This window comes from Gymnoscopelus microlampas (genome assembly GCF_963454915.1).
Source record: "Gymnoscopelus microlampas genome assembly, chromosome: 15".
Classification (NCBI taxonomy): domain Eukaryota; kingdom Metazoa; phylum Chordata; class Actinopteri; order Myctophiformes; family Myctophidae; genus Gymnoscopelus; species Gymnoscopelus microlampas.
The window spans coordinates 29189509-29202437 of record NC_139952.1 but is presented as its reverse complement, the minus strand read 5'-3'; the positions used below and the strand labels follow the sequence as shown (position 1 = coordinate 29202437).

The 12929-nt window shown below is 41.3% G+C and overlaps 1 protein-coding gene across 1 annotated transcript; it reads left to right on the top strand.

The window, feature by feature from the left end:
- The first annotated feature begins 35 nt into the window (after window positions 1-35).
- tmem54b (transmembrane protein 54b) lies at window positions 36-12384 on the top strand. The gene is made up of 6 exons (XM_084080741.1): window positions 36-172; window positions 2085-2275; window positions 4055-4114; window positions 5533-5724; window positions 8728-8874; window positions 11165-12384. The coding sequence occupies exons 1-6, from the start codon at window positions 160-162 to the stop codon at window positions 11393-11395; spliced, it is 834 nt and encodes a 277-aa protein (XP_083936867.1). The 5' UTR covers window positions 36-159; the 3' UTR covers window positions 11396-12384.
- Window positions 12385-12929: the final 545 nt, after the last annotated feature.

Genomic DNA, 12929 nt, shown 5'->3' with positions numbered 1-12929 from the left:
GACAGGGAGGTGGTTCTTCTCTGTCAACAGATAGACAGATGCACCTGTGTGTGTTTGATTAGGTTTGATCTGCTGTGCATGTGGACAGGAGGAAGCGCATGAACATTGAATGAATTGAATACCCTCCTCAACGTGCACGGATGATGATTTAACAACGGAATGGCTCATACAGGTATAGGGCCTCAGATGTTTCTTTTGTGACATTGCATAATGTAGTGGTAGCCTGTTACTGTACTGAGAGGAGGTTCAGAAGTTTCCAAATGCGCCGCAGTTGAGCTTAGATATGTTTGGCATTAAGCGAGACCATTGCAGGATGATGGGTTGTTTAATGCAGGGGTCTTCAACAAGGGGGTCCGGGACCCCTAGGGGGTCCTTAGAGTTACTACAGGGGGAACGCCAAATCTTTGTGTGATATGATATACATATTTTTTACCTTAACCACTTGAACCCTAACATCCCTTTTCTGAGGTGAACTTTGGCAAATAGGTGTTTGGTGTAGAGGAAAAAAAGAGCAGACCAAGTAAACAAAAAAGTTAAATCTGAAACACAATTTTATACAATATAGAGGGGGTCCCTGCTTCATCTTTCTCTCAGCTAGGGGGGGGGGGGGTCCTTGGCCTGAAAACGTTGAAGACCCCTGGTTTAATGAACATGCTTTGATGCCACTTGTGTTGATCTTATAATAATTGTACTGTGGTGGAAGAAGTACTCACATATTTGACCTAAAATAAAAGTAGTAATACCACAATATAAAAAATAGGCTACTAGCTGTTACAAGTAAAATGCCTCTGTTCAAAATGTTACTTGAGTCAAAGTACAAAAGTATTGGTATCAAATACTTAAGTATCAAAAGTACTACTGTTTGAAAATAGCAGATCTAGCTCACAAGCTTGTAGATTAGCTATTTTCAAATAGCCTATGTATACAATAGGGCTAAAGTGGTTAATGTATGTTTTATATCATAATTTATATCTGCACAAGTATCTGGTAAAGTTTTCAAATAGTGTAGTGGAGTAAAATACAATATTTGCCTACGAGATGTAGTGGAGTTGAAGTATTGCAAATTGGAAATACTCTAGTAAAGTAAAAAGTACCTCAAAATTGTACTTAACTACAGTACATATACTTAGTTACTTTCCACCACTGCATACATTTCATGAAATGTATGTAATATCACAGCCATTCTAGGGCTAAGCTTAGATCTGGTTGACAAGAGAGACCATTGCAGGATATATGGGGTATTTAATGAACATGCACTTGTTGATCTTAAAACGTAATAATTGTATAGGGTGAATAATAGCATCCAGTACTTGTGTTGATATATTACCCCCCAAACCCCAAATTTGGTAAACTGTGTGTCTGTGTCTTGTCTCATGTCACCAGGAATATCTGTGTGTGAGTAATGCATTGCATGGAAAACATTCCTAGTGATTACAATGAGGAATTGAGAAAATGTTGTTGAGTGGTTGTGAAATGGCTAATAGCTATTGTTGTACAAGCAAACATTTATGGGTGTGTATCTACATTCATATATGAAGTGAGTGGGTAAACCCAGCAGAGAGGTACAGTAAGAAAGTTGTCTTGTCACACATACTGTACTGTGACAGAGACTGACTGAATAGCAGTCAGTAGTGGTTGTTTGGACAGCAGTGGGTCTATGTCTGGTCTGGTCTACTGTATGTGTTTAGCAGGTAATCATTAATGCCGGTGACATGTGTGCTGTGATTTTGACCTGGCCGCTGTGCAGCTGATCAATAGAACAAGGATAGCCTTGGGACTGTGAACCTGCAGCATGGGATGATGTACTGTAACAGCAGCCTCCTGTAATGATTAGTAGTAGTATCTATCTACAAGCTCACAGCATTGTGTTGCTTTGCTCCACGTTGTGAGCTTGTATATCAGCATCTTGATGGTGTTTGTTTTCTCTTTCCAAATGTATTTCCCCCTCCCCATCTTTCCTTCCTTTCTTATTTTATTTCTTTGTATTCTCCTCTCCTCTCCTCATTTTATTTCCTTGTATTCTCCTCTCCTCTCCTCTCCTCTCCTCTCCTCTCCTCTCCTCTCCTCTCCTCTCCTCTGGTCAGGTGTGTGTTGTGCCAGCCTGGAGGAGCCCAAGGCTCTGATGAAGATGGGGCTCAGCATGCTCGTCATTGGCCATGTCAACTTCCTGTTGGGGGCGCTAGTGCACGGGGCGGTGCTGCGACACATCAATCTCCACAAACGGGCCATGGAGTACGCCATCTCCAATGTAGTGGCGCTGGTGTGTGGAATGCTGGTGAGCAGGCACAGCATAGATACAGAGGCGACAAGTACATGAAAAATACATCATTTCATTCGGGACATCTCGTGAATTGAATTAAAATATCTTTAACCACTTAAACCGTTGACCAGAGTCCCACAGGGCTCTACTCTACTAGGTCCGCTCCTTTTTTCTCTCTACACTAAATCTCTTTGCCGAAAATAGCCGATCTACAATTTCTCAATGTGTCAGATCTGCTATTTTTGCCAAATGTTCTCCTATTATTTCATGCCCAGAATAGGGATGCTAGGGTTTATGTGATTAATGAATATAAAATGAGCAATACATTTATTTGGTTTGTCGATGCATCTCCCCTGCTTTTGTTTGCTACCATCTTAAAGGGGAATACCACTCATTTTCAACATTGAACCATGTCATAATATACCTTAGAGCTATTGTGTGGAAATAAGAAAAAAAGATGTTGCCTAGAATTGGAGAATTGATTGTTGGGGTCATGTGATCAGTGACACACGGCCAGCTCTAAGGTATATTATGACATGGTTCAATGTTGAAAATGAGTGGTATTCCCCTTTAACCCATTAAGACCTATACAAATGTCTTCTAAATCCTAACTTAAGTTTTCTGAAAAACGTCTATTTTTGATTCAAATTATTATAGTTTTTTATTATTATTTTAAAAACATTTTAAAATAGTTAAAACAGCCGATCTACAAGTGCACAACGCCTCGCATCGTGAGGCAGTCTCGTATGATGGTGTAGGGCTTTAATTCTCAAAAAGACTTACACGTTTGAAACTTGGAGATTCGAGGTTTCTTCCCGAAATGGGTTAGAGGTTAAAAGGCACATAGTCTGTTTTCTAGGTCTAGTCTAGTTTGTGTTACACTAAGACCAGCACTCGGCGTTTTTAACCACTACTAGGCTGATCTTGGTACACTGTGATGTAAGTGTGATGTAACACAGCTGTAGGCTACATAGCCAATAAAATGAATAATGCGTGTTAGATTTAGGTGTGCCATGTGCACCAATGTGCATGTGTTAGCATCACTGTTGACTTGTCAATGCTTGCGTATCGGCGCACCTAAATCTAAAACCCATTATTCATTTTATTAACTGGAGCTGTGTAGCTCACATCAGCTCTACCCAGACCATTAGATGGCACTCAGAAAACTCACAAAAGTGGCCTAGTGTTTGCTTTTCCTTTATAAATGGGCCTTTTGTTCTGTATGTTATCAAACCTTAGTTATGTTACTGTTTGATGTCCTGCTGTCATATAAAAAACATTCCCTGTTTTAAAAACAGCAATATTTTTACCCAATATAAAAAATTAAAATAAAACGGCAATATTTTAAAGTTACAATCTGTGCGTAGTATGTCCGATGGAGAGAGGTAATTGAAACAATGAATGAACTACAATAAAGATGGCAACGCATCTAGTGTCCAATCCATTGTGCCGTCTGCTTCAAATGACTTTATTGACATTAGTCAACCAGTAGGTGTCCTATCCGACACCACGGTCTACATTTGTCAATGGAAAAGTAGGGAGATCCCCTCCAACCACTGCAAATGTGCTAGTTATGTTGTATTTACGGATGGAAATGAGCTTGTTGCAAAATCCGGCATATTTACATTATATCATGTTTATGGATTGAAATGTTCATTAATGTGCACTGTCCCGGATAATAAATAAAGTATTAACATACTCAGAGATTACATACACAATAGATTGATTAAAATAATAAGAAATGCTATTATATCTATGTATAATTTCACGCTGTCCTCTGTGTTGTTATTGCAGGGTGTCGTCGTTGGAATTCTAGCAATTGTCCTGTCTAAAAACAAGCGAAACAGAGCTCTGGTGAGTGTTGCATTTTTAATATGAAAAGTTCTGGGGGGAGAAAGCAAGAGATATCAGAAATAGTTACTCCCCAAGGTTTTACCCACTGTTATTTATTTATTTGTTCCTTTTCTCCTTACGTATGTCAGCCTCTTGATGAAATGACAGGCACCAGCACTGTGTGCGCCGTTGCCATTTCTAGTGGCATCTCGCGTCTATTTTGATCTCTCTCCACTCCCATTCTGTTCAGGTTGTGTTCCGCTCGCACTCAAAGTTGTATGCGCGTGTGTACTACAGATCGTTATTCTCAGCCGCTGTCTGCCTCACCAGTCAGAACTAGACAGAAGCCTTTTTGAAGTCCTACTTCTGGCTGCGGGCACCGCCGAAACACATCAGTCACAGTTTGAGTCCCATCTGAGCTTGGAGTGCGCTTTCTATCTTCCCCTTGTTGTTTTATCGCCTCTGGTCACGTACCACGGCCCTCCTCTGTTTATTTAATCAGCTGTCGGGGCTGCTCGGACGAGACCGGCGAGTCAATGAGCTGCACAGAGCTTCTCTTTACTTACAGTACCTGGAGCACCACTCCCATTGCCTTTGTTTGTGACCACAGAACCAAGGCAGGGCTGAATAATGGACTAGCAGTAGTTTAATCACTTTAAACCTGGCATCCCTATTTAGGGCATGTAATTATTCAGCAGGCAAAAAGACTATTAGAAACCAATAATAGCAGAAATAGCCAATCTCCAAGCTCACAACGTATTGCGATGTGTTGTGAGCTTGCAGATCTGCTATTTTCACTATTCGTTGTACATCAAAGTATGTAGGGCTGAAGTGGTTAAGTGCATGCACTTTCGCATAAATAAATAAGTGTTGTAACCTTATAAACGTCAGTGGGAGTGAATAACTTGATCCCACCTTATAGTAGTGAGAACCACACCTTCTGAAACCCTGACACATTTTGTTATCACACTCCCTTGGCTGCATACAATACTTTTATCTAGAGTATCGGTGTTCTAATCAGGAGTTGATTTCCCGAGGTAATCTAATCTCCCGATTTATTAATCATGTAAGTTAATAGTACTTGAACCCTAGCGTCCCTATTCCCTATTCTTGGGCGAACATCCGGTGAAAATAGTGCTGCAAACACGTGCGCTTGTATATTAGCTACTTTCAGCAAAGAGGCTGTGTAGAGTCCTGGGAGACTCCAGTCAACTAAGTATATAGGATTTAAGTTGTTAACCCATTTAGACCCGAGGCCTGACGCCTTCTAAATCCTAATCTAAGTTTAAAAAAATTGAAAAGAATCTATTAAAATATACATAGCAACATCTAAAATGACACCGATGCTTTTCCGGTTTTCAAGGTATAACAACGTATAGGCTTTCCCGGTCTGTGACTCATTTAATTATGTGTATGTGTTGCTTCTGTTTGTTGATCAGACGTGGTCATTCTTCCTGGTCAGCCTGGTGTCTGGACTGATGGCCACGGCCTCTGCCGTTGGTCTGATGGTTGCCGTGGTGAGGGCCGTCGTGCACGGCGGACGCAGTCTTCTTACTCACTGTCGTTTCCCCGACGCCATTGGCTATTCCAGCATCACCAATGAGTGCCCGTTCGACCCTACACGCATCTATGTAAGTTTGTGTGTGTATGTGTATAACATTGAGACTTAAAGCTGCAATTTCACTTTAAGCCATTAAGACCTGGAACGCATCTGTGTCATTTTAGATTTTAGCTATATCCATTTTATTGGCTATATCTCCCCCGACCAATCAGGGTTGCCTGTTGGATGAGTGGTAAACATCTCTTATGCGGGGGAGCACCAGGTTCGAATCCTGGGTAGGATGTCTATTCAAAAATAGCAGATATACGAGCTTGTAGATCTGCTATTTTTTTTAAAGTTGTGAAACATTTTGAAAATCTTTGATTATATATATTCTTTTGAAGCGAACATTTGTAACTCAAACTTTGCTTCCGGGGTCGTCCCTGGAACAAAATATTTTGAAAATGATATGTATTTGGCTGCGGACCCATCTCAAAACATTTTGTTCCAGGGTCCAAATATTGGAGTTAAAAATGTTCCCTTTAAAAATGTATATATATTCAAAGATTTGCACAATTGCTTTATCTCAAAAAGTAGCAGATCTATAAGCTCATAGCGCGTCTATGAGCTTGTATATCTTCTATTTTTGAATAGCCAAAGAAATCTTTAAATGACACAGATGCTTTCCCGGTATTAATGGATTAATGAATAGAATGTTATGTTAATCAATCTGTATGGTAGAATGTGTTACTACAGTGGATGGAGGTGGTCTCCCTGCTCTGCCATTGAGAAATGTAGACCCTGGTTTTTGGGTATAGGACACATACTGGTTGACTAGTAGATCTGCCTGAAGTGCATTAGCGCAATATCTCCTCCGACCAATCGGGGGTTGCCTCTTGGATGAGCGGTAAACATCTCTTATGCGGATAGGACACAAAAAGTTAATTGCAGGCACCTTGGTGGAGAGCAGGACAGCTGACCCCCACCTCTGGGTATGTCCTGTTAGAGCAGTGGTTCTCAACCTGAGGGTCGGAACCCCCAGGGGGTGATTTTGGGGGGCTCCCCAGATAACTGTGTCCTTTAGACCTTTTTAATACCCATAACTGCATCAAAACAAACTATAGTATAAAAACTGGTCAAACATTAGGCCAAATTGTCAAATAATATAAGAAAGAGGCACAAATTGTTAAAATAGCCTATCTACCTGCTATTTTCACAATATTCATTCCAAATGTTTGTCAGGGTGGGGGGGGGGGGGGGGGGTTCCCCCAGTTCAAACAGGATTATTTTGGGGGGCGTCACAGCCTGAAAAGGTTGAGAACCACTGTGTCAGAGGTGGGCTAACGGATGGCTGGTCAAGCCTGCTTTGCCTTGGACCTAGGCTCAGTGTAGCCTGAAAGCGTGTCGTGGGTTCGGGTCCCGATCCCGACAGCCTTTTTTTCTCTCTCTCTCTCTCTCTCTCTCTCTCCTCTCTCTCTCTCTCTCTCTCTCTCTCTCTCTCCTCTCTCTCTCTCTCTCTCTCTCTCTCTCTCTCTCTCTCTCCTCTCTTCTCTCTCATCTCTCTCTCTCTCTCTCTCTCTCTCTCTCTCTCTCTCTCTCTCTCTCTCTCTCTCTCTCTCTCTCATCTCTCTCTCTCTCTCTCTCTCTCTCTCTCTCTCTCTCTCTCTCTCTCTCTCTCTCTCCTCTCTCTCTCTCTCTCTCTCTCTCTCTCTCTCTCTCTTCTCTCTCTCTCTCTCTCTCTCTCTCTCTCTCTCTCTCTCTCTCTCTCTCTCTCTCTCTCTCTCTCTCTCTGCTCCATCCACTCATCAGCTTATGACCTTTATTTTTTTAGTTTTATTTTTGTCGGTCCGTAGTGCCGTTGCAATGCATGATTTATATTTAGCTGCATGCCAAAAATTGTCGATCTACAAGCTCCCAATGCGTCGCGCTGTGAGCTTGTAGATCGGCTATTTTCGTAGTGTCACACCCACGCGCGACAAAGCATAAAATGACTTCTACTGGATCTCTTCTCCACTAGTCTTGTTGACGAAATTGTCAACATATTTACTCAGTCATTGATTGATTGAATATTTTATTAGGCAAAAGAATGTAAAACAACACATTTACATTTAAAATACTTTGTCTAACAGGTCCGTTCATAAAAGTCCTTGCGGACTTGTTTCCAATGAGGGCCTTGGTATTCAATTCATAGACATATATAGTGGCACCACAGTTCGAATATCATTACACAAAGAAATAAAAAATAAAACAGCAAAAAAAAGTATATATATATATAACACTATGTACAACCAAAGGAATAAAAAAGGGGGGAAAGATATGTACAAGAACAGGGGGGGGGTCGGCTGTCTAACGGGAAAATGGTACTACCTCCTCTACCTCCTCCTCTCCTGAAAGGTGATTTTTTTAAGGCTCTTTTAAATGAGCCCAGCGAACTGCATTTTTTGAGGGATGGGGTTAGACCATTCCAAACCTGGGTGGCAGTGCAGTCATCATAGCTTAGTTTTTGCCATAGTTTTAGTCGACGAAATGAACACTAATATACAGTATACAGGATATACTTATGTATTAGACATTATTGTCCCAGAGGGGATTTGTTTTCACAGCCCAGTCAACACATAAACACAGACTTCCAACACAGCAACATATTTCAGTACATAAAAATGCAACGCAGCGTGAGATATTGCCTCTGCAGTATCCTGGGGTATTTCATCATGAATAATGTTTCGTTCCACATGAGGCCTGCATGAAGTCAGAATCTTCTAACCGAAGAGCCTGCTTGTGAAATTGTTTTGGGGGTTCTTTAAATAGTTTTTTCTGCCCCTCAATTTTCCCCGTGACATTGGCCCGCTCCCCAGCGGAAATGAAAACACACGTTTTTTTCTTTTTGCTTCAAAACATGCATTTTGTTCACACTCCACAGGCACTCTCCAAAATTGAAACTCTAGTATCATCACACAGGCACAGATGTGCTGTGTCTCCAGTTGCTGCAATGCCTGTTGGGTGTTCTGGCCTGTAATGGCATTTCTGCACAGTCCAGGCAGGTAGGGTTGGGCTACTCGCTCACACGTCTGTTGTCCTGTCTCTTCACCTCCAGAGTACCACCCTGATCCTGTGGGTGCCTCTGATCGTTACATCCATCGTCCAGCTGGTGTTTTCCACACGATGCTTCGCTGTGTGTCTGACATTCCTGGGTCTCCCTTGCTGTCATCGCCACAAGAGGCCCAGAGGTCGGAGGCCAGTGGTGAGTGTTGACCAGTATGCACAGAGTAATGAACTACTTTTACCCTGGTGTGGTTTTATTTTAGACATGCCAATAGGCGAAAATGTTTAAAAACCTTTAAAATTGTCTTCACAAATAGACAAGCTTGTACAGTATATCTGCTATATTCACTATTTTTGATTTAGGTGCAAAATTGGAGACTGGGTATTTGTTTTAGATCTGTAACATTTATAATCTAAATGTTTTGGACTGACTGCAACAACAAGTACTGTGTCCTTTCAAACTCGACTCACAGCAGTTTGACTTTAACCAATCTGTATGATAGAGTATGTTGATACAATATAACTAGTACGTCTGCAGTGGTTGGAGGTGGCCTCTGTACTCCAGGACAACACTAGTAGGACACCTACTGGTGGTGTTGTAGTTACCTGTCTCCATCGGGAGAGAGAGAGACGGCAGACATAAAAGAAAAATCTTTCATCATTAGGTTACAATGTGAAATAATGTCCCATTTTTCAGTTCTGTATCTGTCTCTGTCACCCTGTCTACATCAAGGGTTCCCTAACTTTTCAGGCCGCGACCCCCTAAATAATCATAATTGAACTGGGGACCCCCCACCTTTACAAGCACTTGGAATTGTAGGAATTTACATTTAGTTTGACTCGGTTCCACAGATAAATATTGTGAAAATAGCCGATCTACAAGCTCACAACGCCTCGCAACGCGAGGCGTTGTGAGCTTGTAGATCGGCTATTTTCACAATGTTTGCCTCTTTCTTATGTCGTATATGACAATTTGGCCAATTTGGTATTAAAAAGGTCTTAGAGGTCATTAAATTGTAACGTTAGAAATGCGCAGATCCCCTGTGTACACTTATACTGTCTGTTGGTTTATTTACTGTTGAGTGAGAAAACAATGTTGCACTTTAAGCTAATCATCTAGGGACCCCCCAAAATATATTTTGGGGACCCCCCTGGGGGTCCCGACCCCCAATTTGGGAACCACTGCTCTAGATCAATACAGATAATAATTTCTGTGTTTCCTTATAAATTCCTGGATCAGCCTTTTGAAGCTACGCTCCCTAAGGTTTATGTCCATTGTCTCCCTCTCCTGAAGGAGGAAAGCAATTGCAGCGATATCTAAAGTCCAATAAAGATGGTGGTGCATATAGTGTCCAATCCTGTGCTCTGTCTTCTTCAAATAACTTTATTGACATTGTCAACCAGTAGGTGTCCTACCTGACACACGTTATTATGGATTCCACCAATGTTATAGGATAGACTCGCCTTACCTGCGTCCTGGCAGGCATAGTTTTACTGAGGTTAAAGGGATAGTTTTTTTGTTTTTGTGGCATTCCTAAGCCAATAATGTGATGACCATCGAACCGGTAGGCAGCGGTTCCGGTAAGAGACACAAAGGAGACTCTTTGTGTCCCCTACTGGAACCACTGCCGGTCATCAAATTATTGCCTTAGGAATGCGACAAAAACTAAAACATATCCATGAATTCAAGTCTCCATGGGGTGACTAATCGATAGAAAAAAAGTCATTTTGGGGGTGAACTATCCCTTTAAGGTTAGGCTTAGGCATAGTTGCAAAAACGCTAGGAAGGAAGAACTGTCAATCACAGCGACTACTGGCCAATCACAGCAGGTCTCCCTAGAAAGGCAGTGGGATCCATAAGCACGCACCTGCTGACACCCTAGTCTAATGGCTCAATGGAAGAGTAGGAAGACCATCTCCAACCACATGTATATTAGTTATATTGTATTAACATGCTCTACTATTAATACAGATTGATGAAAATAAGGTTATTCATTAACCCATTAAGACCTGGAACTGTGTCATTTTTAGATTTGAGCTAAAAAGCATTATTTTACACTTTGGGCTATTCAAAAATAGCAGATATACAAGCTCATAGCGCGGCACCGAGTGCCGCGCTACGAGCTTGTAGATCTGCTATTTTTGAAAGATCGTGAAAATGTGTGCAAATCTTTGAATATATATATTTTTATAGCGAACATTTTTAACTCAAATCGTTGCTTCTGGGGGTCCCTGGAACAACATATTTTGATGGGGGTCCGCGGCCAAATACATATAATTTTGACATGAAAAAGATTGAGCACCACTGATATAGAAACATAGGTTTTTAAGAATACTGTTGGGATTTAGGAGACATGTAGAATCGGCTTCAGGTCTTAATAGGTTAAAGTAAGTCTCACATTGTAGCTTGGATGCTTCATTTACATCGTGAAACGTGAACTGGTTCCAATGCGCATCTCTCGTTTTTTTTTCCCCCTCTCTCTCTCCAGGTAAACGTAGTGCAGCCCATGGAGACCACAGCAGTTCCTCGCTACGCTCCACCTCCAATGCAGCAGCATCGCCATCACCAGGAGCGTCAGTTCCATGGTCATTCTCAGTCTGAGAGGCAGCCTCTCAATCAGCCCCACAGAGGAAGCAACACCTTGCCCTTACCCACCATCACCGAGCATCACCAACTACTGGAGAGAGGTACCACGGAGAGGTCCAGCTTCTGGGTATAGATAACGTTAAGATCACACATTTATGTGTCTTCTGGATATACAGTAGATAACATTAGAATCACACGTGTGTGTGTCTCGTACATTAGGAAGAGGGATGCGTGACTTTAAAGGGATAGTTCACCCAAAAAATATACTTTTTTTCCTATCGATTAGTCATCCCTTGGAGACTTGAATTCATGGATTTTGTTTTTGTCGCATTCCTAAGCCAATACTTTGATGACCAGCGGACCGTTAGGCAGCGGTTCTGGTAGGAGACACAAAGGAGACTCTTTGTCTCTTTGGCTTAGGAATGCACCAAAAACATGGGGTGTCTAATCGCTTGAAAAAAAGGCATTTTGGGGGTGAACTATCCCTTAAGATCACACATCTGTCTCGTACATGTATGGTCTAACCATACATTAGTAAAGCCTAATTTATCCTCCATAGTGTGATAGTTTCTCTTGCCGACAAGAACTGATGCGACGTGTCGTTAGCTTGAAAAGCCGGTCTTGTCAGCAAGTGACACTGTCTTGCGATGAAGTAAATATTGAGCTTGGATCGCACCTACAACCCCGCTCCACATACATTATACCCATTACCATTTCTATGTCAACTGTGACCCACCAGCCTCTAAACCGTTACAAATGGAAATGTCTGTTCTTGTTTTTTGTTGTAGTTTTTTTGCCAACTTGCACAACTAGTACTTGAGGTAATCTGTGATTTATGGAGCTTAAATGACAAGATTGTTGTTTGAACAAGCACACAGGATTCCAGTCACATAAATATTGTGTGTGTGACTGTGTACAGTACGTGCGTCTCAACTGGTTCAGCCAGCCTGTCTGGCATTCTTTCTGGTTTGAATATGTCGTGTGTAAAGAAGGTTGCCATCATGTTTGAGTGTTTTGTTTCGGAGTAAAGGTCAAGAGAAATACGTTTTGAGTTAGAACTAGTGCTTTGATATGGCCTTGGCTTGAGCATATTTATTTTATTTCTAAATAAAAATCACATTGATGATACATCTATTATCCCCGTGTTTGGCATTGACTTGACATTTTTATTTGAGTTAGTAATTAATTATCAAATCAGTGTAACTTGCAATGTTTAATTGAATCCTTAATTAATAATGAAATCAATGTAACTCTGTAATTTAATTAATACTCAATGATGTTGGCAATCGGTGACCTGATAGGACTAGGACTTATTCTCTCTCTCTCTCTCTCTCTCTCTCTCTCTCTTACTCACACACACTTCCAACCACCTTCTTGGTAATGCTTAATTTATACTCTTGCAATGTTTTTGCTCATTGAAAATAGGAGATCTGGCAATACATTGTGAGCTTGTACATTGGTTATTTTCTGTGAGCGACACTGTAGTATAAATCAGGCTTAATGAAGAACTGAGGAATACCTTGACCAGATACATTACAAAGACTTGTATTTTTCTGTAATGGGATACTGTCATCCCAAAGACACACAGACAATAGTCTTGTCCTCAAAAGTACTGGTAGTTCTTCTGAGTAAACACTGAACAAACATTGTCTCCATTTCCACATCCT